This window comes from Artibeus jamaicensis, unplaced genomic scaffold, assembly GCF_021234435.1.
Source record: "Artibeus jamaicensis isolate MK-2021 breed Jamaican fruit bat unplaced genomic scaffold, CSHL_Jam_final scaffold_754, whole genome shotgun sequence".
Lineage (NCBI taxonomy): Eukaryota > Metazoa > Chordata > Mammalia > Chiroptera > Phyllostomidae > Artibeus > Artibeus jamaicensis.
The window spans coordinates 8,250,574-8,274,812 of NW_026522054.1; the positions used below are offsets into that span (position 1 = coordinate 8,250,574).

At 54.3% G+C, this 24,239-nt stretch overlaps 1 protein-coding gene and 1 non-coding gene across 2 annotated transcripts in view; both read right to left on the reverse strand.

Moving 5' to 3' along the window:
• The window catches only part of KDM5B (lysine demethylase 5B), a 50,272-nt gene that overhangs the window by 6,695 nt on the left and 19,338 nt on the right, over nucleotides 1–24,239 (reverse strand). Inside the window, exons 5-22 of the mRNA XM_037160876.2 lie at nucleotides 19,759–19,893; nucleotides 17,961–18,057; nucleotides 16,623–16,732; nucleotides 15,984–16,142; nucleotides 15,426–15,545; nucleotides 13,944–14,102; nucleotides 12,683–12,864; nucleotides 12,306–12,468; nucleotides 10,026–10,145; nucleotides 8,818–9,012; nucleotides 7,947–8,128; nucleotides 7,718–7,842; nucleotides 6,822–6,972; nucleotides 6,583–6,697; nucleotides 5,918–6,273; nucleotides 4,832–4,970; nucleotides 2,657–2,836; nucleotides 2,000–2,158 (exon numbers count right to left, since the gene is read on the reverse strand). Of these exons, the coding sequence (XP_037016771.2) occupies nucleotides 2,000–2,158; nucleotides 2,657–2,836; nucleotides 4,832–4,970; nucleotides 5,918–6,273; nucleotides 6,583–6,697; nucleotides 6,822–6,972; nucleotides 7,718–7,842; nucleotides 7,947–8,128; nucleotides 8,818–9,012; nucleotides 10,026–10,145; nucleotides 12,306–12,468; nucleotides 12,683–12,864; nucleotides 13,944–14,102; nucleotides 15,426–15,545; nucleotides 15,984–16,142; nucleotides 16,623–16,732; nucleotides 17,961–18,057; nucleotides 19,759–19,893 (2,847 nt within the window). The remainder of the gene's footprint in view (nucleotides 1–1,999; nucleotides 2,159–2,656; nucleotides 2,837–4,831; nucleotides 4,971–5,917; nucleotides 6,274–6,582; nucleotides 6,698–6,821; nucleotides 6,973–7,717; nucleotides 7,843–7,946; nucleotides 8,129–8,817; nucleotides 9,013–10,025; nucleotides 10,146–12,305; nucleotides 12,469–12,682; nucleotides 12,865–13,943; nucleotides 14,103–15,425; nucleotides 15,546–15,983; nucleotides 16,143–16,622; nucleotides 16,733–17,960; nucleotides 18,058–19,758; nucleotides 19,894–24,239) is intronic.
• LOC119060844 (small nucleolar RNA SNORA11) lies at nucleotides 20,404–20,530 on the reverse strand. Its single transcript, XR_005084675.2, has one exon. It is a non-coding gene; the product is annotated as a small nucleolar RNA SNORA11 (small nucleolar RNA).

The window sequence follows — 24,239 nt, forward strand, 5'->3', positions numbered from 1 at the left end:
TGTTCCTCGACCTCTTCACTAACACACGGGGGGAGCGCAGACTTTGATGGCTGAACTGTCCCCTCTACACTCCAAAGCAGTGGGCCACAGGAACGGGGCCTCCCCCACACCTATCCCCACGTCCTCAGTGGCTCCGTCTGTCACAGCTGGAGCTGTTCCTCATCACCACGTCTGCCCACTGCCAGCTCTGCCGTGACTCACCAGATGAGGCCAGTGTCCTAACGCCAGGACCGGCTCTCCACTATCTCTGTGTGGACTGGGGAAGCAACACAAAGGTCTGCAAGTGTATCAGATAACAGGCCTCTGCTGTGCTGTGAAACACCCACTTGTTTCTGTGAACGGAAGCCGCACACCGAGTGGCTGAGTTGGGGACACTGGGGACAGCTCTCTCGGAGCTCCCGTGCGAACCCAGCAGGGTTCAGCTGCTACGTCCCGCAGCGTGCCGAGTTCCGAGTAGACAGGGTCTTTCTTCTCAGAAATGAAACACAGACATCACAGGGAAAGAAGCCCCTGAAAATCGCCAGAATAAGGCTCAGGCAGCAGAGTCTGATTGGAACTGACTGAATGTACAAACACACCCAAAAAAGGCTGTGTCAAAATATGCAAATCAATCCAGGCCATGTGGAACACAAGAGAAGCCAGCAGCTACAAAGAAGAGACTTGGAAGAAGAGGCCCCACCTGAGGACAGAGCCACACGCCCGGGTCACTCAGCAGGTCGCCCCTGGGCAGTGCTGTGCACCATTAGACCGTCTAGGTGGGACCACACCCATGGAAACCAGCGGCAGAGTGACAAGGCACCAAAACGGAGGCAATACTGGCAAATCCCGTATCCCAGGAGCATCAAACTCATTTTCACCAGGGGCCACATCAGCCTCGTGGTTGCCTTTAAAGGGACGAATGTAGTTTTAGGACTGTGTAAATGTAACTGCTCCTTAACTATGGGCAAGGAGCTCAGCACCGCCACCGGGTGGAACAAAACAAGGTGGAGGGTGGGATTAGGCCCCCCGGCCTTCATTTGCATCTGTGATGTATCTGATAGGGGTTAAAAATCAACTTACACAAAGAACTCATATAGCACAACAGCAAGAAACCCAAACAATCCAATTAAAATGGGCAGAGCATCTCCACAGACATCCTCCCAAAGAGGACGCACCGGTGGCCACCAGGTGCGTGTGAAGGTGCCACGCGTCACCACCACTGGGGGGAAACACAAGGCAGGACCACGACGAGCCATCACGCCCGACGGAAGGGCGGTTCCCAAAGACAAGAAGCGACGCGTGCTCGTGCTCGAGGGACGCGGGAGAAAGGCAGCCCCTGTGCGCTGTGGGCGGGGCCGGTCGCTGGCGCGGCCCCGCGGAGAGCAGTGTGCGATCCCTGCGAGCGGCGAGAACGGAACCACGAGGGGACCCGGCCGTCCCTCGTCGGGGCGCGTCCTCCACGCGCCCGCAGCAGCCACTGCACCCCGCGTTCCCCGCAGCATCACACACGGCGGCCAAGACGCGGGGGCCCCCTAAGTGCCCACGGACGGGGAGCGGGCGAAGGACGTGTGGCGTGTTCACGCGCTGGAACACACTGAGCCGCGAGAGGAGGGAAGCCTGCCGTCTGCACCGGCACGAGTGCGCACCTGCAGGGCGCTGGCTGGGCGAGGTCGGTCAGAGAGACAAAGTAATCTTTCAAAGAACTTTAAAGGCTTCCAAACAACAGAGCTGCCTCCCTGTCCCGATGCTGTGATCACCGAACATGTTCCACCTGGAGGCCAAATCAGCACCCAGGACCCCAACCCCAGCCCAGAGGCACTGATGAACCAGTGCTGGGGGCCCTTGCTGGGTCTGCCACACCTGTCTGCGCATCTTTCATTGAAAACTTCTACTTTCAACAATTTCCAGAAACTTTTTGTTAAACCTGAGTACGCTGCCGCCCTAACACCCTGTGAAGGAGGCAGGGGTGGGGGCCGCCCTCCCCACCACCAGAGGAAGGAGGCGAGGGGCCCATACGCACAGCTGCAGCCGTCTCCTTGCTCTCGGCTAAGGCCCTCTCCAGGTCGCTCAGGGTCTCCAGCCTGCTGCTCCTCTTCTTTCCACTGGGCAAGGGTTCCTTGAACTTCCTCTGCTTCCTTTTTGACCCCCAAGGGCCAATATCACAGCGAGGACACAGCACCTGAAAAGTGGGACACAGCACAACCGCTGGCACGCAGGTTTCGGACACGGACGAGGCAGCCCCAGAGGCAGCGACGAGCAGTGGGAAGGGCGTCAAGTTCTTCCTGCTCAACATTTCACTGGTCCTGTGTTGCCCTGGGCCAGACAAGTCTCCTCTGAAAGGAAGGGGGAAGGAAAGAAAGAGGGAGAAAGAAGGAAATCTCACGAAGCATCGACTTGCACTCAGACTGGTGTCCGCTTACGAAAATACACCAGGTCAGTGGCGGTGCTTTATGAGAGGGGAGGGGACGCCTGTCAAGCTCACTAAGTGCAAGGGGTGGGAGTGCAACCTTAACAGACTGACGAGCCTCAGTGAGAAAGAGTCCTCCCTTACATCAAATGCCATCCTCAGCGTGTCCACAGAACACCTGAAGAATCATTCCCTAGGAGCTCAGAAGGATCTCGGGCTCTACTGAAAAAATCGCAGACCCCCATGGGACGTAAGGGGCGGCACACACACCTCCAGGAGCGAGTACGGGGAGTTCTCCATCAAGAATGTGTTCGCGGCACACTCCTTCCAGGCCTGGACCTCAGCCACCAGCGACTCCAGTCTCGGGAGGGAGCTCAGATGCACTGGGATACAGCGGCCTCGAGTGACAAGTTCCACCAGTGTGTCCAACACTGGCACGCGGCCCCCAACCTGACAAATCGAGAAAAATCAGAGCGACTGAGAGAAAAGGGTGTTTCTGGGCGAAGGGGGAAGAGCCCAGCTGAGACTCGGCCCACGATGGTGGGGGTGGGTGGGGCGTGTTCTTTCACTTAACAAATAACTGAAGAGCCCACTTTGTGTTGGGCCCCAAGGAAACGACTGTGGCCCCTGTATTCTGACTGCGTCCTGGGAAACTCGCTGGCCACACTGGTTGCCATAGGCAGTTTGAGAACAGTTCAGCAGAAGTGTAGATGTGTAGCAACTCAAGAATGCAGTACTCAGGAAACTAACGTGAGCCCAGAAACCCAGTGGTTTCCCAAACCTGAGAACGCAGTGGGACTCTCCACGAAAGCCTGGGTGTTCTGATTCAGATCCACAGGGGAGGCCCAGGAACCTGCATTTCTGACACGCCCAGGCGGTCCTGGGACCCGTTTTGAGAAGGACACCGTCACACAGGAAGGAAGACCGAGACACTGGGTGGGAGTGGGGGCGGGAAGGACAGTGCTGCTGGGCAGCCAGGAGGTGCACCCTCCCCGGGAGGGACGCTTCCAGGAAGACCGAACGGAGAGCAGGCAGGTTGGAGTTTCACTGCTCTGACGTCCGTCCTGGTGGGTCAGAAGCTGAAAGGCACAGCTGTCCTGCTGGGCACTTTGGGACGGCACCTCACACCACACGCCGCTGTGATGCTCAGCTTAGAAAGGCAGGGACACCCCCTGTGTGGAGCAGGACACTGGGTAACACTCTCACGTACACAGTCCACTAAATAAGATGTTCCTTGATGCGGGTGTTCAGTCCTCAAACGCACGACACAACCACGGCCAGGCCGTCACCACAGGACCGGCTCCTGGGCCCTGCCGCGGCACACACCCAGTGGTGTGGTCTCCACACGACAGAGCCACGCCCTGCCTCTCTGTTGGCAGGGCAGGGGTGCCCATCCCCTGGCTGCAAGGAAGGAGGACCTTGCCAAAAACTCACCACCAGAGTTCCAGCCATCGCTGACAAGAGCCTGCACCCAAAGCACCCACGGGGGAAATTTACAAACAGGAAATACTTCACGTGGCCAGTCTTTAACTAGCTGGGCTCACTCACTCCTTAATTACATAATAATATTTATCACACATCTTCTCTTCCCTATGAAGTGCAAGAGATGCCCAGACGTTTTCTTGTAAATATCTAGACAAACCTTCCTTTCTGGCATTTATTAGACATTGATTAATTAGCACCACTTTAAATGACACAAATGTTCATAAAGCAAGGTACTTTATTCCTAACAAGAAATTCTGATGGCTTAAAAAAAAAAAAAACAACAAAAACAGACCACCTTGAGACTCAAATATACCGTAAATTAAAATGTTACAACACAGCCCATTAAATAATTCAAAGGTCTTTTTCCTCACTAGGTCACTGAGACCCTTTGGTTCTGGGGATGAGAAAAGAAGGTCAGGAAGACACCCCTACCGCCCCCTTTTCAGTGAAGCCCCCAGCTGACCAGGGGGGACAGCCTAGAAGTCACTGCCAGCGAGTGTGACTCCTCCCCCCGCAGGAACACCCAGCCGCAGTGCTTCTCTGGATAATCACTTTGCAACTCGCCCCACTTACTTCTTCAGGAGGGACGGCAAGGCACCTCTGGTCAAGCCCCTACTGCCTGGTGACACACCTGGGCCCTGGGACCATGTTTGGCCACGCAATCATGTACCTGGGCTAAATCTGCACTTTTTTAAAAAGCCTTTATTTAGAGAGGACGATGGAGGGAAGGGAGAAAGAGAGGGAGAGAAACATCGATGTGTGGTTGCCCCCCACGTGCCCCCACTGGGGACCTGGCCTGCAGCCCACGCCTGGGCCCTGACCAAGAATCTAACCAGTGACCCTCTGCTTCGCAGTCCAGTGCACAGTCCTCCGAGCCCCACCAGCCGGGGCCCAGTTTTTCAATTATTGCCCTTAATAGACACATCCACACACTGAGGTTTGTTTGTCTTTCACACCAACCTGCAGGGCCTCCACCTCCTGAAGCCAGTCCCTGGCTCTCTGCACCGAGTCCTTCAGAGCCGCCCCGCTGGGCAGGTACGCGGGGATCTCCTCCATCTCCTTCAGCGCCGCCGTGAGGCTGCTCAGGGAGTGCCGAGGCCTACGAGGGTGAAACAGCAGCCGCTCAGCGCTGTGTGCGAGGGCTCGGCTTCCTTGTGGTTCACCAAAGAGCCAGAAGAACCATCTCAAAGGGGACGCAGCCCGACCCATACCTTCCTTAAATGGCAACAACTACTAGATATCCAATTAATTAAGATTCAAATGGCTGCCTAAGACTTAAAAGAGCATCTAAGACAGAACCAATGAATCAGCGAAGCATTTAAATCCTCTTCACTCTGCACGGGCGAACCACAAACCTCCCTGCAGCTCCCTCAGTGACGATGCTCTCAAGTTACCCACGTCTCTCCACGTCTCCTGCGTGGGCCCGGACACCCCACGAGGACCCCTGCAGTGTCACCAAGAAAATTAAAGTTCGCCAGGGTCTCAACATGCCACAAGCAGTGTCATCAATTTGTGCACCCTCCCCAGTGACCACGATTCCAGGACTATGCAGTGTCTACAACTGAGATGACTTCATGTGCTTTATGCTGTGACAGCCAGACACTACAGACCCGTCAGACAGAGCACAGGACGCCAGGCTGGTCAGGGACGGCCGCCACGGTCCGGGGCCGCTCCTGAGCAGCAGCGCAGACACGCAGGCACGTGGCCACCCTCCTCCACTCTCCGGGACAGAGCACATGAGCTCACACCCTCTCTCTCCTTAGGACCCTTCGGAATCTCGCCCATTAACTCAAGTTGGAACATTTCCACTGATTTGCAAAGTCTGCTTTCTCTCTCAAAGATGACACTGCATCAAAACCAAGAAAAGGCCAGTCCAGATGAACCACTCATTTCCCTATCTGTCTTCCTTGACCCAACTCCCAGCAGCCCCGACAGCTTGGCTATCTGCACCACCGCAGCGGCAGAGCACCCGTCCCCGGCCTGTGCTGGGCGCTGGGACAGAACACCCCCGCCCTCCCCAGGAGAGAAGGCAGCCAGGTCGCTCACCTGGCTCGGAGGAGGCTCTTGGCTCTGTCATCCCAGTGCTCTGACACCGTAAGCAGCTCCTGCAGCCGCGCCATCGCCTTCTCCACGGCCGCGTACGGGGCCAGGCCCACGCCCAGGTCAATGAGCCGCCTCATGTCATCTAAAGTGAGGGAGCTCGGGTCTAGGCAAGCCTGCTGCACCTCCTCTAGCCAACGGGCCTGCTCCAGACGGACACGCATCTCAGCAAGCTGTGGAAGTTCAACATCGAATTCGAAGCTGACGTCCAGCAAGTCCTGCAGCTCGGCGGCACCGGGCATCTCCTCGGAGAGCAACTTCTGGCTACGCTGCTGGAGATCTTCCACACGACTCAAAAGATCCTGAAACACACAGCTTGGTGCATCAAAATGGGGATCTCAGTGAGTGGCCTCTTTCCCTTGTAGAACCCGCGGTGCACACTCAACATGACGCTGTCCCACCTCACTGGGCTGCAGCAACAACGCAAGCGACGACGCGTCGCTGCCACCAGACCGCACACCCCTGCGAGGTGGGGGTCGCTCCTAACGTAAGCACGCCCGCCTTTACCTCTCCTTTGAAGGCCCGTCCTTATCTCTATACACGCACACCCTTCACGTCAGCCCAACTGATTTACAAAGGGCCCAGCACTCGCCCAGGTGCCCCGCAGTTACCTTCAGCAGTGGCGTCTGACTGAGGACACACGGGAGAGCATAGAGCTGCGTCACGAACTGGCGGAGCTCGCTCACTGTGAGCTGGTTTGGGGACTTCCCCCCACCAGACCGGTACCTACAAAGACAGAGGCGAGGGAGCCCCGTGAGAACACGGCATCCCCTCCCCGTCCCCGGATTCCAGGGTGGCAGGCGGAGGACAGACAGCAGGGGAGGCCCAAGTTCACCACCACAGGCCCCACCTGGTCTGCCTCTTGCCATTGAGCAGCTGCTGTGCGACAGAAGCACACTTCTCCGCGTCCTGAGTGACGAGGCGAAGGTGGCGTAGAAGGTCGTTGTCTGGGAACTTCTTCATCTCAGACTCTTCAATCAAAGCCTTGAAGCTGGCAAGGCCTGTGGACAGATAAAAGGTCACCGTCATGGGACACCCGGCGGGCGGTGTGGAGGCGAGGTGGTTTCCATCAGCTCTGATCTGTAAGTGTTTGTAATGTTCCACATCATTAAATCCGCAACCATCAGTGTGGCAAGTTTTCTGTTTAAAACGAAATGTTTCGACCTGAAATGTTTGCACAGAAAACAGCTGACTTGTGGAAATAGAGCAATGCAAACTCTCACTGTGCCCCAACTCCCCTCCTGCCTTTCACCCTGCGGCCAGCAGTCACCGGTGGACTCACAGGCAGCGGTGCCGCACCTGTCCCTGAAACACAGGAGGGCAGTCACCTCTTAGGCTACCGAGAGAAGAGTGTAAAAACACTGAGATGGGGAGGGAAGCCATGGCTTTCAAAGGCCGTTGTCTGGCACGATGCAGGAGAGAAGAGGCCGAATGGAACGAGTGGCAGGAACCAGCACCTCAGAGCCTTCTGCCTCGTCATGACATCTCGTTAGACCAAGTTTTTCTGAGGCGCCACGTGAAACGGGAAGGACACTGTCTCTGAGACAGGTGTGCAGGCCTCTCTGCTTCCTGACAACCAGGTCCAGGTGGAGAGCACACCGTGCACAGCTCGTGTGCCAAGACCTCGCTGGCGGCACCTGAGCCACCTCGCCCGCTCCTGCACCTCCCCCTCTGCGAGCCTGCCTGCACGGGATGCACCTGGACAGAGCAGTCAGACTGTGGCTGACTGATTCCCGTACCACCTACTTTTCTTCTTGTTGACTTTCGCCTCCAGAGCATCATTCACATTCAAGGCCCACTCATTGTAAGACTCCGCTCGCAGCTTCAATGCGTTCATCATGGGGTAGAGGTCGTCCAGGGTGTATCTGTACCTGCGAACAGGAGAAAATCCCGTTTCCCGTTCAGTGCTCCGGCCCTGCAGCTTCACGGAGGAGCCGGGGTGCTGTGCAGGGAGTCACCCACGCCTCCCGCTCACCGCAGTTTGTATCTGTGGGGCGGACAGGCACACAGCTCCCGCGCGTGGTGCAGGCAGACAAGCAGGCCCGGCGAGCACGCGCAGGAGATGGCGGACATGAAGCACGTCGTCTTGCATCGGATACACTGACGCTCGTCATCCGGCAGCAGCTCAAAATCCATTCTCTCTGCATCCATCACTCCCTGGAGAACAACACTGCGTGAGAGGCCCCCGGAGACCGCTGTGGTCCACCAGTGCCCCCAACGGGGAGTATAGGGTCAGGACCGTGCGCAACGTCAAGTGACAGTGACCCAGCAAACACGGAGTCGGGCCGCTTCGCTCGTCTAGTGAGGACCCGGTTTTGGACAAAGTCTGATGTGAGTACACAAACGGTGGTTGACAGGATGGTAAAATCTGACTCTGAAGTGGCCGTGACCACACTGCAGGCACATGCAGAGGCAGAGCTCTTGCCCCACACCCTGGACCATCAACAAGAATTACTGAGGATGAAATAAAGATTTAAATGTAAAACCTAAAACTGGGAACTCTAGGACTACACAGGAGAAAAATCTCTGAGACTTCGGGTCAGACCAAGGTTTCTTAAGGACAACACACGAAACAGACTGGAAGGAAGGGTCTGCAGAACACCCACCTGCTGCCCAGAATGAACAGAAATCTCGGCTTCACCCAGTAAAAGGGGGCGGGCAAGACGTTTAAACAGACCCTTCCCCAAAGAGACACAGGTACAGGTAGATGAGAACTCGGTAACATGTCTCACTGCACCAACAGCCATTAAACAAACTCTCGCAGGTAATCAGGTTAAGGAGCAACTTAGAACCTCACTAAGTCACACGCGACAAACGCCCCAACACTCAGGTCCCAGGAGCCTCACCAGCTGACGCACGGCTTCTCTCAAAGCTCTCTCGTCCTCAACCATGACGGCCATGTCCTTCTGGACGGTCGAGGCCACGACAACGTCCAGGACGCTGGCCTTGGAGGCCATCTTGCAGATCATCTCATCATGGGAGAACACGCAGTAGCGGTGCAGCAGGCGGTAGTGCTCCACGCACTGGCGGCCCAGGGGCAGCTGTTCCGAGACAGGGACACGAGCACTGTCCTCCTCCCACCACGTCCAAAGCCTTCCCGACTCCGACCCTCACCACCCAACAACCCGAGATCGCGCCTGGGCCCCGCGCATCGCACACCAACTCTCAGAGCGGATCTGAGAGGCCTTGGGGTTCTTAACGCATTAACAATGCGTTACCGCCCCAACAAGAATCTAACTGGAGCCCTGGCTGGTGTGGCTCAGTGGACTGAATGCTGGCGGCCTGTGAGCCAGAGGGTCGCCAGTTCGACTCCCAGTCAGGGCACACGCCTGAGGTGTGGGCCAGGTCCCCAGTGGGGGCAACTACACACTGATGTTTCTGTCCCTCTCTGTCCCTCTCTTTCTCCCCCTCTTCCCTTCTCTAAAAAATAAAACCGAATCTAACCAGAAACAGAAATTGACACATTTCCTGAAACCACCGTGCAGAAGTGGACACGGTTCACCTGCTGCTTCTGGGAGCAGTGATGCTCCGGAACGAACACAGCAGCTGTAGAGACAGGCGGTGCTGTCGTTCAGAGAGACACCGAAAGAAGATTACAACTTGTCAGATATAACACCTCACACTTCAACCAAACAGTGCTTTTTAGGTAAAAGGAAAGTACAAATACTGACATTAAAAAACCCTACTGTCCAAAGTAACTAAAACCAAATATGTTGTTAAAAGCTGTTTTGGACAACTGGGGCTTGTGTGGAACAGTCCTAAGATGGGAACTGTCATCAGTTTGCAACGAGACACTGAGCTTCAGCCAAAATGTGCCACAGGAGATGCTTTCCTTAAAGTCTTACTATAAAAGAAAACACCGTCAGCTGACCCCAGCCGTGTGCTGTTAGTCCGGCCTGAATTTACAGCCCGGTACAGCGCCTGACTTCACAAGGGGTCAGCAATCTGCAGATCAGCTTCCTGAGTGGAGACAGGTTAAGTGACCACATGTGTGACAGGTGCAGAGCACTCCCCCGACTCAGCGTGCAAGGCTCACGAAGCCTCAACCCCATACCCAGTCCACAGTGCAGAAGTTCACAGCCTCAGCGAAGTTGAAGCCCTGGTTGAAGCCGCTGTGGTAGGCGCGCGGGAACGTGATCACGAATTCCCCAGCACACTGGTTAGTCCGGTAAACCTACAGAGACACACGGAGGTTGTTACTGACGTTCTCCCAGAAGACAGTCTGGACACAGCCGATCAGATGGTTCTTCAGAAGGGGTAGCTTCCCACCAGTTAAAAGTGAGCCGGAAGAGAAGAGGACAAAAACCGCCACGGTCCACCACCAGAGGGAGTGGCACCCCGGCCACCAGGGCTGCTGAGGGTCTAGGACAACGTGACATGGCTCACATTACACAAGCGGCTACATTCAGCATTGGGACACATGCCTGTAAGTGTAACCACAATTAAGACTATCCCACGTTACCAGCCCCGGAGCCCTGGCTGACATGGATCAGGGGACTGTGTGCTGGCCTCTGAACGAAGGGGTCACTTGTTCAATTCCCACTCGGGGCACATGCCCGGGCTGAGGGCCAGATCCCCAGTAGGGGGTGCCCAACAGGTAACCACACATTGATGTTTCTTTTCTCTCCCTCCCTGCCCCTCTCTTTAAAATCTTAAAAAAAGAAAGAAAAAAAGAAAAGAATATTCTACTTTAACCAAAGTTAAGATCTCTGACCAATTCAAGAAATTGCACACTACTTCAAGAACATCGCTCTCCGAGATCTGGGCTCAGACGTGAGCCCCCGGCACTGCGCTCAGATGCCTGTGCTGCTGTAGGTGCACGCACCTCAGGCTACTGCTATGTAAGGACAACATTAGCCGGACGAGTTTTCAACTCTGCAGCTGCATCGGTGCTCTTCTGACATGACCCACAGCAGCGTCACGCAGGGGGTCTTCTCAGAAATGTAAATCCGTGAGCTCCGCCCCACACCAACATTACAGGAAACTCCGCGGTGAACGGGGCTCAGCCTGCGAGGCAAACGCCCCCCAGGTCCGGACACTGGCCAGAGGTGCAGCCCACGACCCAGCACACAGGCACGGCTCCTTTCTACAGGGAACTCTTCTCCCTCCCCCAGCGCTGCCTTACATAGTCCTCACGTGCGTCTGCCCAGACACACTCCCTCCTCACTGGAGCTCCAAGTCCTCGTTCAAACACCGTTTTGGAGCCTGGTTCTCCAGTCAGTGGGTCCGCAGCCTCCCACGTGACCCACTGTCAAGCCACATCACCCTTCCGTTGTCTGTCTCTCCTCTTCCAGTGTCAGCTCCCAAAGGCAGGAGTTCACTCACTGATCTGAACGTCCAAAGTCGAACCCCACATGGCCATGGCCATGGCCAGACACTCACAACAAATCAGAAAGGGCAATCAGCATGAGGGGGTAATACCAACAATGAGGAGTCGGTGGTGCTTTCGTAGTGACTGGTCCTTCTTTACTAAGCTATTTTATGATCCCTCAAATAAAGTCCTTTCTACCCGACCCCAATTACTGGCCTATGGACCCAAAAGCATAAAATTCAGGCTACAACAAGATCAAGAATTCACATCTGCACTGGAAATGCACCATTCATGTCCGATTCGGCCGAGACAGGCTCTGCAGCTTCCTACACCTCACCCCCGCCGCCCCACGATTTTCAGTGTCCTCTCCACAAGGAGCCACTGCTACTCAAGCAAGCGTCATTTCACAGAAAGCTCAGAAGAAACATCACCAACAGCCCCTGTCTAGAGTGAGAAGCCCAGTTCCAAGCTTAAGACCTTAAAACAAATGTTCTTTTAAAATATGCTTTACTGGGAGTGAAGGAGTAACACAATCAAGCCCTACCCAACATGTCACTTCAGTTCATCATTCAAAATTCACACCCAGTAGGTTCAATAAATTATTTTTTTAAAGTACGCGGACAGAGCATGAAGGATTCCAACGTTAGAGTTTAGATCTAATCATAACAGAACCTGGCCTTTCTCACAGTATTTATACTGACAAGTGACGTGTGTTTCAGGTTTTTGTTTTGTTGCAGTGAAAAAGTGAGTTATAAACAAAAACCATGGTGCAGAGTAGGCAGTGGGGACGGCCACGTGACCTGCGAGTGGACAAGAGACAATGGGATTGGAGACAAAAAGAAAGTGTCACAGTTGTGACTTGTGAAGTGAGGCTGCTGCAGCAGCCTAGTTATCGGCAACAACGAATTAGTCTTTGCAGTGTCTGAGGATCCCCAACGCAACGTGGCGTCAAGTCGCACAGGAACAGGGAGCCCTGGGGGTGGGGGTGGGGGTGGGGGAGGGGAGGGCCGGCCGAGCGCCTACGGGAACGTCGTGCGTCATCAGGGTGTTGGGGTTCATGATGGTCACGAGCTGGTGCAGCAGGTCTGGCTGGGACACAAAGAGCTCCGGGGCCAGTCTCTTCATCACGTCTTCCAGCTGCTCGGCGGCGTACCCAGGGACACCGTACCAGGTTTTCGGCTCACCCCTGGAAATGCAGTATAAGTATCAATCGGTGTCCAAACACCTAAGCGTGGACTTCTAGTAGTTTCTCTCGATCACACACATGCCCAAAGTCACCACCACACACAGCCACACAGGGACATGGCACAGCTCAGACATGCGTCTGAGCTGAGACACAGCTGGGGTGGGAGCTGCCGCGGCCAGCCTGCACCCTGAGCCTGGGTCCCCAGGGCACCCACCAGTGCAGGTAGTTGATCGAGTAGCTCCAGTGGTCTTCGATATGCCAGCAGAACGAGGAGAAGCACATGCCCACGTACAGCCAGGGCAGCTTCATGCCACATATGTCGGCGGTGATGTGCGCCAGGACCGACTGCTCCATCACGGGCATGTTGTTCAAATTCCAGCCACTATCAAGATACTCCTAAAACACAGAAGCAAGACAGTGAACAGACTTAGCTGTGTCATGCCAACACTTCAGATGTCAGGGCAGCAGGCGGGTGAAGCCGCAACACTGACCCCTTGGACACCGAGGACCACCTCTGCTGTGTTAAGCTTCACACACATGGACCTGCACAGCCCGCGCTGTATGTGCCTCTTTTCTACCGGCTGCAGAAGAGCCAGGACAGTGCTGTCAGGGGCTTGTTCTGAGACAGGGACAGTAGTGAGGGGACAGGGAGGGGCTTCTGGGGGGATGTGGTCATGTCCTGCTTCTTCCAGCAGTTACACGGGTGTGTTCAGGCCATGAAACTTCATCAAACTGAGCACATACGATTATGTACCTCTCTGTTCATATGTCAGATTTCCAAAAGTTTACCAAAAAACCCCTCTGACTTCTTACTAAACAGAAACCTTCCTAGGAGTTGGCTACTGTGGGGGGTCATTATGGGAAGTAACGGACTCAAACCTTCAAGTTCATTGATAAGTAAGGTCTGATGCTGGCTGGTGTAGCTCAGAAAGAGGACTGAGCATCAGCCTGTGAACCCAAAGGTCACGGGTTCGCCTCCCAGTCAGGGCACAGGCCTGGGTTGCAGGTCCCCGGTGGCGGGCATGCGAGAGGCAATCAACTGGTGTTTCTCTTGCTCAACATTCCTCTCCCTCTCTTTGTCCCTCCCTTCCCCTCTCTCTGAAAATAAATACGTAACATCTTTCAAAAACTAAAATGAAGATAAGTAGGTCTGGTTTCAATTCCTCAGACTCCCTTCGGAAGGAGAAACCGAGGTAACAGGCTCTGACGGCCAAGGGAGGGCAGGGCCGTCCCCTGTCACCGCAGTGCAGCGGCACCGCTGGGACCGGGACGCTCCCGTGGGCGCTCGGTGCTCTGCTGGAAATCATTAGAAACCTGGTGACCAACGATCTTCTGAAAGCAATCATAAACCACTTCAAAACAACCACGTGGAAACTGCATTAGTAACTCAAGCTCCAGGCTACACCTGGTTTTCGCAGCGAGGCTGCCGCGAAGGCCACCTCACGCCCAGCAGACCCCGTCAAAGATGCGCCCACCTCCTCCTCGGGGGAGAGCCTGGCCTTCCCGTCGCGGACAGGGAAGCCACTGCCAAACTCCTTCGAGGCGATGTCGGCTCCGTACTCGACCGTGACGTCCTCCTCGATGGTGCTCACCAGCCGCCAAAATTCTTTCTCAACCAGTTCTGTGGGAACCATCTGGAAGAAAAACCGTGAGAAAAAAATGCACCTTCTCCAACACCAGCTCTCAGTGTCCCCCTGACCGGATGAGCTGAGAGACAGGACCACGGGCCGGTGCCCTGAGAGCAGTCCTTGTGCTGAGGTCCACGGTGGCCCCAGGCAGCTCCCACTGTTTCCCAGCAGGCATTGACATGGTAACGGGGAGTAGCCACCAGGCCCTCCTGTTCCTGTGGCAGACCTGGCCACTGCGGTAAAGGAGCCGAGGAGCGCAGCACACTGACACTCCCAAGCTGCAGGCACAGTTCTGCTCAGACAGGTAACTCGCACGGTCTCCGGGCTGAGTGGCGCTCGGCCCTTCGAGGTGGCCCGGCACATCGCCCGAGGCCCCCACTCGCCCTTCCACTGGCCCTGGCTGAGGGCAACATGGCGACCATAGAACAGATGGTGCAGACTGTGAACAAGAGCGTGCACCGATGCACCAAGCACCCAGACCGAGTGCCTGGGGTCTGTGGTTCACCTGACTTGTGTCCATCTCGAAAAATCCTGTCTTTTAAGTAAAATAAAAAGCCAAGCGCAGATGGAAAAGACACAGACAAGTCACGGGGACTGGCTAAGCAGACACGTGGGGAATAATACAAGGCACAAGGGGGAAAAGAATGGAAAAGTCAAGCAGAGCGTGATCTGGATTTACGGTCCCATTAAACAAACACTTGCAGCAACCTCCCAGCTAACGCTAGTGCCGCCAGGCCCACAGTCACTGCAACAACTATGGTGGCAGGGAACAGCCAGTCACTCTCGCCCGACCTCAGTAACCATCCCGAGAACAGAGTGCAGCTAAAAAGACCAACACGCAGAAGTGCCTGCTGAAGCACTTCATCGGTGGTCAGAACACCCCGCCGGCGCACCCAGAATCACGGCAGAAAAGCACTGAAACGCTGGCGTGCTCACGGGAGCAGAGCGCGGCACCTCATGGTGACGGACAGCGTGCAAACGTGTTCCCCACGCACGGCACACTGCGTGGCCCGCGGAGTCATTCAATGAACCCTGTGAAGTTTTCTTTAAATTGCATTTGCTGAGCCGAAAAGATTACTGGAGACTTCGTATATTGTACTGTTACAGCTGCTCTATGGCTTACGTGGAAAAGCCTCTCTCTAGAAAATCAAGTGAAAACTCAGAATGCACTTTAAAGTGCGGTGGGATTTTAACGCCCCCGAACAAACCAAGGTTTCGCTGTGCATGATACTGACTGTCGGAGAAAAGTGCCACCTCCAATTTCTCTCCAGACCTGCCTTTCTAAAAAGTTACTGAAACCCTCAGTCACAGCAGCATCTGTGTACATACGTGCACTGGCATGTTGAAGTAATCAGACTTGAACGCATCTGCCATCTCCCCAAACGTGCGGAGGGTGTAGTCCCGGGCTGCTTGCTCAAAGCCAAATGCTTCTTGCGGCTTACTACACTCCTGTGAGAGAAAAGAGAGATTTTTGTTTATATACATATGAAAACAGACGACTGAAATTGCTTATGTAGCACAACTGCATTCATTTAAAATTTTTTAAAAAGTCTGGATGAATACACATCAAAATATCAACAGTGGTTATGTGTGGTATGGATTATAAAATCACACTTTTGTTTTTAAAGTCATTTGGGATTTAAGAATCTCTGCAAAGAGCATACAGTGTTTTTTCCCTCAAAGAAAAAAAACTTAAGTGTAGTTATTAAGAGTTTTTCTGCCTCTTAGCTCCCCGCGCAGCTGTGAAACTCACTTCCAAGACCTCCTTTCTGGGCAGGGCTAGCCCAGTGCTTCTAAGGCCCCCACAACTGTCAGTCACCAAGTGCAAACCCAAAGGCTAAGAACAGCACCGAACGTCCTGCTGCTGCCCCAGCTGCTGACTCTCACCTGAGCCAAACACTTGGGACACCTCCAGTCTCCCTTGGGAACATCATGGAGGGGTGGGATCAAGCAGAAGGTGTGGTAGCTGTCATCACACCCGTCGCACAAGAGGAGCCGGTCCTCGTCGCTGCCACTGCCACACAAGAGGCAAACGTACAGGTCCACCTGTAGCCACGACACAGGTACAGAACATGGGGTGCTGAGCGTCCACCAGAGCCTGCAACTCTAGGCATCGACTGAATGGAGATGAGATCCAGGCCCCCCCCCCACCGCCTACTTCAGATGACCAGCCCCCTCCAGGGCCCTGTGCGCAGGGAGGCTCCCCTCCCAGACAGACTGCCCACACGTGCTGTCCAGAGCTGGAAAACATCAACTTGACTTTGGTTCCAGCCTTCAGCGCACCTGGAGGCGGGCCAGCAATGGGTGAGCAAGCCTACAAATCAGCACCATGTGGTGCTCAACTGGCCTCCACAAAGTGGCCCTCAGAGCCCAGATGCCACCATTCTCCTTGTGCCTTTGCAAGCTCCCTCCTCCACAAACTGGCAGGAGAGGCGGACCTGACGCGGCCGCTGCACTGCTGGCCGCCAGACCTGTCAGGCGCACGCGTGTGAACTAGGATCAGAGTGTTAGAAGGCATCCACTCACAGCACTGGTGGTTTTCTTAGGTCGACTCTTGGGCTTCTCCCTCTCGCTCTCTACAACATGCTCTTTCTTCTCAATGGGTTCTTGCTTGATGCAGCTTTTTACTTCTTTCTCTGCAAGAGGTAATCCAAGTTAGCTAGCTCTTTCTGTGCTTTTCTCAGCCTGACCCCCGACCCTCCCTCCTCAAACACACGTGACACACGAGCGCACTGCCATGTGTCTTTGCACGAGGCAGCGGTGGCACCAGTGTTGCTCTGTCCACTGCTGCCTTCATGACAAGTGCCGAGTCTCACCCCACTTAAAGTGCGAGGTGTGGGTGCACAGTGGAGATGCCGCTCAGATTTCTATGCCATTAGAACAACACGTTATGGGGGAGGGGCAAGACGGCAAAGGGGGATAAATGGTGATGGAAAGAGACAGGGTGGTGAACACACAATACAGTACACAGGTGATGCATTAAAGAATTGCACACTTAAACCCTGCAATTTTATTAACCAATGTCAGCTCAATAAATTCAATTGAAAATACAAGAACATACACTGAGACAAGCAAGTCCTCTGACCAGGCCTGGGAGGGCCTGAGACTCCCTAGCTGGACCCCCTCCCGTTCAGACCAGCCTCCAGCCCCGAGTCCCCTCACCTCGCCTGCTTCCTGGTCCCAGAGGCTTTAGGCTGAAACACTGGTGTCCGTCAATGAACTGCCCTGGGGTAGGCCCTGTGCTAAATGCTTCCCACCCATTATTTAATCCTTTGCAACAAATCCATTCCAGAGATGAGAACATTGTCATCAATGGCTGTCAAGGAGTATCTCTAAGGTCGAACACTAGACGAGGAAGCGGCCGAGCGGGGACTCAGAGCTGCTCTCTCGGGTCCCTTCCCCTGACTCTGTGCTGCCCCTGGCCGACTCCCCGAGCGCGGGGCCCCGACGTCAGCAGCTCTGGCACCCGAGTGCCCTGCCCATGAGGGAGCCAGGGCTTCCACTCCACGTGCCAGGCTTCCCGGTGACTGGCACCTGGCCGAGGCCAGGCAAGCACCTGCCAGCTCCACCCCGACTCCCAAAGCAAGTCCACCCGCCACACCGAGACGAGTCCGGCAGAGACTGTCATCCAGAGGAGCAGCCAGTGCCAGCCGCGGGACACGCTCCACCCCGACGGCCCCCCCGCCCGTTTCCCTGTCGGCTGGGACTGGACGATGAGGACGTTCATACGCGAAGACTCCATTTCTGAAGGCCCAGCCAGTGATCGGCAGGTCACAGTTGCTCCAGTGTTTTCTTAACTAACAAATCATCGTTTTTACTCGTTTACTTTTTATTACTTTCCTTTTTGCAGATAAATTTTCTTACCGTTTTCATACTTTGGAGTTGGGCAACCCATTCGACGTCTGAGGTTATGAGTTCTGGCTTCCGTGGTCTCCTCCAGTTCTATTTTAATATTCATGGCCTCAAAAAAAGTTGTGATACACATAAATATTTTCTTTAAAAACAAGTAATTCTTCTAAAATCCCACTGGAATCCCAAAGCGACTATAATCCTATCAACTGTCTCTATTAATAGGACATACTTAACAGGACCTACTCCTCCGAGCCCTGGCCCTCGGGAGCACTGCTGTGGAAGGAACAGAGGAGGAATCTCGGGCACTACAAGAGTCAAAGCACAGGGGACAGTGAAAGGGCCAGGAGCAGACTGTGGGCAGCCTCACCACCCGGACGCAGAACAGCTCTTCTCCCCCAGTGCTTGCCTTGGTCCCCGCAGAGCCTGAGCCTCCACCTGCAAGCCTGCCGAGGCTGCCGGCTCTTCAACGGTGGCCAGTGTGTGCGGAAAGCTCACTTCTACGCTCACCCGCTACTGGCTCCCTTACTGCAGTCACTACCACCCACCTCTCTGCCATCGCTGGGTCTCCTGGGACTCCCTCGTCATCAAGGGCACATAAGCCAGTCTCCCTTTCTGTTAGTTTCAAATGTCTTTTCACTCATAATTGACATTATTTCTTGAAGTGCTAATGCTTACTGATAGCACAAAACAGTGTTTGTGATCTGCCCCGCCAAAGTGTTTTTGGAGCCTGACGTGGTCACTGCCCCTGATCACACAGTGCACTTGCAGGGTGTCCACGGCTATGAGAACCCCCCCAGGTCACTGTCACCAGCACCACACGTGTGCAGGCAGACCCCGGATAAGGGCGTGTCTTAAACAGGAAAGATCAAGACGTTCTTGAACAAGGACTGACTTCAGACTAATGAAACCTTAACTTTTTAAGCATGCTAACAGGCTTCAAATAACCATATTTTCCAATTCTGAGGAAGTCTCTACTCAGAAAACTACAGCTGCTACATCTCCCCCAGCTCCAACTTATCTAAGTGGAAAGCAATTCCCTTATTTATCCATTTCCTCAGAAAACAAAATGGCTTGTTTTTCCTCACCCTCTCCAACTACTGAACACCAGAGACTGACTCAGAGCTGAGGCACCAGGAGGCGGCCTCCCAGGGGCTCCGCCCGCACCGCTGTCCAGTGTCACCTCGCTCCACAGGCCCCTGGGTTGGGCTGGAGCCACCCCGTGCTGTCTGGGAACCAAACACACCCACACCCCTCCCTTGCCCAGGGGGCCTCTCGGGCAGACACAGACACGCCCTGCGCAAAAGGTCTCCCTCACCTTGTCTCTCTGCCCCGATCCCAGGTGGCTCCCACATTCACTGCTCCCCTCTCCCCATGCTGCCCAGTCTCTGTCTCAGCCTCACTTTTGCCCGAGGGACTGCACTCCTTTTGAGAAGCCTGAGAAAACCAGCTTTCTATCTTCTAACTATCTTCTATCTTCTAACTATCTTCTATCTAACTATCTTCTTTTCTATCTTCTAACTTCTCTCTTTTTAAAGAAGTTCTTTTCAGCAAAAATCTCCCCAGCTTCGCATCTCCTAGCCTTACTCCAGTGAGTCGCCTGACTTGGTGACAGCCCCAGGCAAGCCGCACAGCACCCTGCCTGCCACCAGCGCCGCAGCCGTCTGTGGGGCGGCACAGCCTAGAACCAGCGCTCGGACTGCCCACCCCGACAGCATTCGCCCCAGAAGCTGGAGTGCACAGAACCTGCCGGGGGAAGCGAGGCACGAGACGAGGCACGTGGGCTGGATGGGCGCGGGCGCCGGAGACTCACCTCAGCCCTCATGCGCTTGGCCCGGCGGGCGGGCGGGCCCGTCTCCAAGGGGGGCACCGACTGCCTCTGGGGGATGTCGTGAGGTTTGTACTCCTTGTCCTTCGTGTCTGTGGCCAGGTGTGGCTTCTGCAGACACTAGAAACAAACAATCATTCTGATGAACCTCCCCTCTTTTTAACAACAGAGAATTCACTGGGTTTTCAAAAGGTAACAATTATTTATGTTCATACATAACACATCTGCAAAATTTTAAATCTAAATAAACAAAGACAAGTTGCAGTTGTTAATCATACATACACACCGTATAGCAGGCTTGAATTTTTTTATGGCAGGTTCTAGGTAGCAGCCTCCCCCGCTCAATACTACAGCTTTTCCTCCAATATTTTTTAAAGATTGATTGATTGCATTTATTTACAGAGGGGAAGGAAGAGAAAGAGAAACACTGATGTACAAGAAATATCCAAGTTAACCTCTTACACGCCCCCAGCTGGGGACCCGGCCACCACCCAGGCATCGAACCGTGCCCTTTTAAAGGGAGCAGGATGGTGCCCAGCTCACTGACCCCCGCAGCCAGGGCTCTCTTGCCAACAACGGACCCTGTCCCACTGGTCCTGCCCAGCAGCCATGTGAGGGTGCAGGGGGGACACGTGCAGGGTGTCTGCTCACAGAAAGGGAACGAGCTCTGTGCCCTCTGCCCAGCAGCCCGAGCTCCTGTTGAGAGCCCTGTAAACTGATGAGCCATTCCTTCAGGCCCCTGCTCTGAGCACACCCTGACCCCTTTGAGCAGGTGAGAGGTGCTGCTTTGACTCACGTAGTTATCAGTGTCGTCAGGTTACAAGGGGCCGGCAGGCTCCAGACGCTTCCAGTCAGCCAACTGCGATTACTTGCTTATGGCTGTCAGAAAGGCCTCTAAAAACTTCCCGTAAAAACTTTCCACACTGAAAACAGCTCATCTTTTACAAGTGTTTAGATTAACAAAATACAGAACCCAATGGGTTTCTTAAATTTCACATTCCTGAGTCTATGCGGCAATGTTCTCTTAACAAAAGGTATCACCTGAACTGAGAAAGCAGGTCTCTGGACTCAAGTGTTCTGCCATGTTAAGGGCTTCCCTCAAAGTCTGACTCATAAGACAATGGCTGACGGGGTAGGCAGCCCACAGCCCTGGGCTGGTTTTCATCAAAGAAGAGTCTCATCTCGCTTTCTGGCTTTGCCTTTTTCTCTTTGGTTTGACTCTGAGCGTGCAGAAAGAGGGCGCTCAACGTTGACGGGATCTAGCATGAACCACCTCCTTCGTAAGCAACCCTGAAGCATCAAGGAGGCATTGCTCAAAGTAGGTTCCAGAGTGAAACCAGCGACCGCTGCACCACACACAGCAGCGACGCCTGGGCAAAGACACATGGAAATAACCACCTCCCAGAACCCTCGGTTCTGCGGGCACTGTCTTGGTGCTGTCTCACCAACGACACTGGCTCCTTCCTCAAAACCTCTGCAGAAAGAATCTACAGAACGGCAGGACGAAACAAACGAAAACTTTAAAAAAAGCCAACCACCCAACAAAATGTTTGGGGTTTTTTGTTTTAATTTAGAAAGTCAGAGGTAGGAGTGGGCGGTGGAAGAACCGGGCTCCAGAAACAAGTCCTGGGAGCCGGGGGCGGGGGGGGGGGCCCTCCAGGACAGAAGCACCGCCGCTTCGACGCTCTGGACCACACGAGTGACTCCGCCACCACCACCCTGACTGTCCCCGTGCACAGGCCTGGACGGCCTGAGTGACGTGGCGTGGGCGCTGCCCTCCACCGCGCATCAGAGTGTTTGCTGACAGCACACGGGGGGAGTAAAACCTGTCCCTCCCTGGAGTTAACCTCTTTTATGTATTAAAAGAACTTACTATTTGAGACATAAAAGTATGTGTGATTAGCAGAAATACAACCTGAGCTGAACCACAGAAACTGTATTAAGTGGAGGGTCAGAAATTCAAGTATTACATCAGAACCCCCTCTGCCATGAGTCTAAATGGCCACGGCCCGTGGTCTTCCTCGGTTTCTTTACAACGATCTCAGACCTCGAGTGAAGTCCAGCCCAGAGGCCTTTAGAGCGCACAAGGAGCTTCATCAGTGCGCCCGAGACACGCACCTGAAGTGTGCTTTAGAGCCGAGGCTACGACAGACAGACCCTCTAACTGTGAACCTTCACCTGAGAAACTGGGACTGAAAGGTCAAAGGTCATCGACGGGGTGGGGGGGGGGAATGCCAGAATGACACCCTCCCTCAGGGAGGAAGCAACCCCTCAGGGAACTTAGAAAAGACCTCGATGCAAGACGGAGGCCTCTGCTCCCTTCCAGCTCTGGTACATCCACACTCAGCTTCCTCAAGTTTCCCAGGATGCACCGAGGCTTTGATTCACCCCTCTGTAACAACGCCTTCACTGTATATCACGTTCTTCTTTTTTTTAAAAAAGATTTTATTTATTCATCTTTAGAGGGGAAGGGAAGGAGAGAGGGAGAAATATCAGTGTATGGTTGCCTCTCATGGGTCCCCTGCTGGGAACCACCTGCAACCCAGGCATGTGCCCTGACTGGGAATCGAACCACGATCGTCTGGTTTACAGGCCCACGCTCAATCCACTGAGCCACACCAGCCAGGGCTCATGTTCTCTTCTTAATACCGGACCCTGTTTCTTGCAGAAGTTTTAAGTTTAGAGCACAGTTGAGCGGAAGGTCCAGAGAGCCGCCCGGCCCCCGACCCCACACTTGCACAGCTCCCCCGTCATCAAGACCCGCCCAGGAGCAGCCTGTGACCCGTCGTCCCGTGTCTGCGGGTCACTCGAGGGCCTGCTCTGGTGTCCTCCGCCCCGGGGTTTAGACGAGTAGGGATGGGCCCGCCGTCACAGCGTCCCCAGGCTCACCGCCCTGACTCTCCTCTGTGCTCTGCCTGCTCCCTCACACCCCAACCCCCGCCCCCACCTGCGGCCACCAGTCTTTTCACGGCCTGCAGAGCTCTGCGTTTCCACAACGCCACACAGGTGGAATCGGGAAGCGTGAGGCCTGTCAGACTGTCTTCTTTCACTTGGTCATAAACATTTAAGGTCCCCCCCGCGTCTTTCCACGGCTTGAGAGCTCATTTCTTTTTACTGATTCACTGTCTGGATGGACCACACTTCATTTATCCATTCACTAACTGAAGGGCATCTTGGTGCTTTCAAGTTTTGGCCATTAGGAATAAGGATGCTATAAACATCCACGTGGATGTAAGTTTCCAACTCCTTTGGGCAAACACCAAGGAGCCCAAGCGCGGGATCCTATGTTAACAGCATGTCAGCCGATCTAAGAAACCACCAAACCGTCCTCCGCAGCGGCCGCCTGTGCTGCGCCCCCTCCGGCCCCAGGCGGGGCGGGCGGTTCCTGTGCCTCCAAGTCCTCCTGGCACCTGTGCCATCAATGCTCTGGCTTTTACCACGTTCTGACAGGCATGCCATGATATCTCACTGTTACTTTTCATTCTTTTAAAAAATACATGAATTCCAATTTCCCTTCCTCTAAGAATCGCTTTCAAAATAAGATGCCTAAAGATTTATATACAGAGAATACTTATTATATAATAAAACTAATTGAAGCCAATCTAAACATTCAACAACAGGAAAAATCAAATCAAGATCTGGCTATAAAAATAAAATGCCCAAGTCACTAAAATTAGATTTCAAAACATGTAACGACACTGTAAGTGCCGAGGACTTGTGAAAGAGGAGAAAAGCAGAACACACCGTGTGTGTGCAGAGCTCACTCTCGTGTGTGTGTGCGCACACGCGCGTACAAAGCCGGCCTTGGGGAAGCGCCGGCGGGAGGACAAGAACTGACTTTCTTGTCGTCAGACCTCCCTTCGGTCGAAACTTCCTACGATGAGCAGTGTCGGTGCCCAACACAGAGCTGGCACGCGGCAGGCCCCTCGACCGGCCCGAGTCTGTGCCACAGAGCCCGTCTGTGCAGACCGTCTTTACCGCCGTGCCCCCCACTACGACACCGCACTGCCATCGGCTCGAAGAAAGGGTGTCTCTCAGCATGGGTCCCAGAAGGCGGACAGGCCCTCCTGCCCCTCTTCACTGTGACTGTGACCATGAGACACAGGGGGGTTAACAAGGGGAAAGTCTATGTGGGCGACTCTCTGGATCTGACTACAACACAGAGGCATAAAGATTCCACACGCAACATTCTGAAAAGTTTCATCCAGGGGTTCAAGCAACACCCACACGATGGATATACATGCAAAGGCCTACCACTTGCTGAATGTCCCGTTCTTCTAGGCTGAAAGGGCAAGCCCATCGGAATCAAGGAAGCGAGGGAAACACGCAAGGTTAGCAGCTGACCGGAACCTACGTGCCACCTTCCTGCCTCTCCCTGCGGCACAGTAACAACTCTGGCTGCTCTGAGGAACGTGAAGAGTGCGCAGATCATGATGTTCTTTTCCACCCTACCAGAGCCTTGAGGG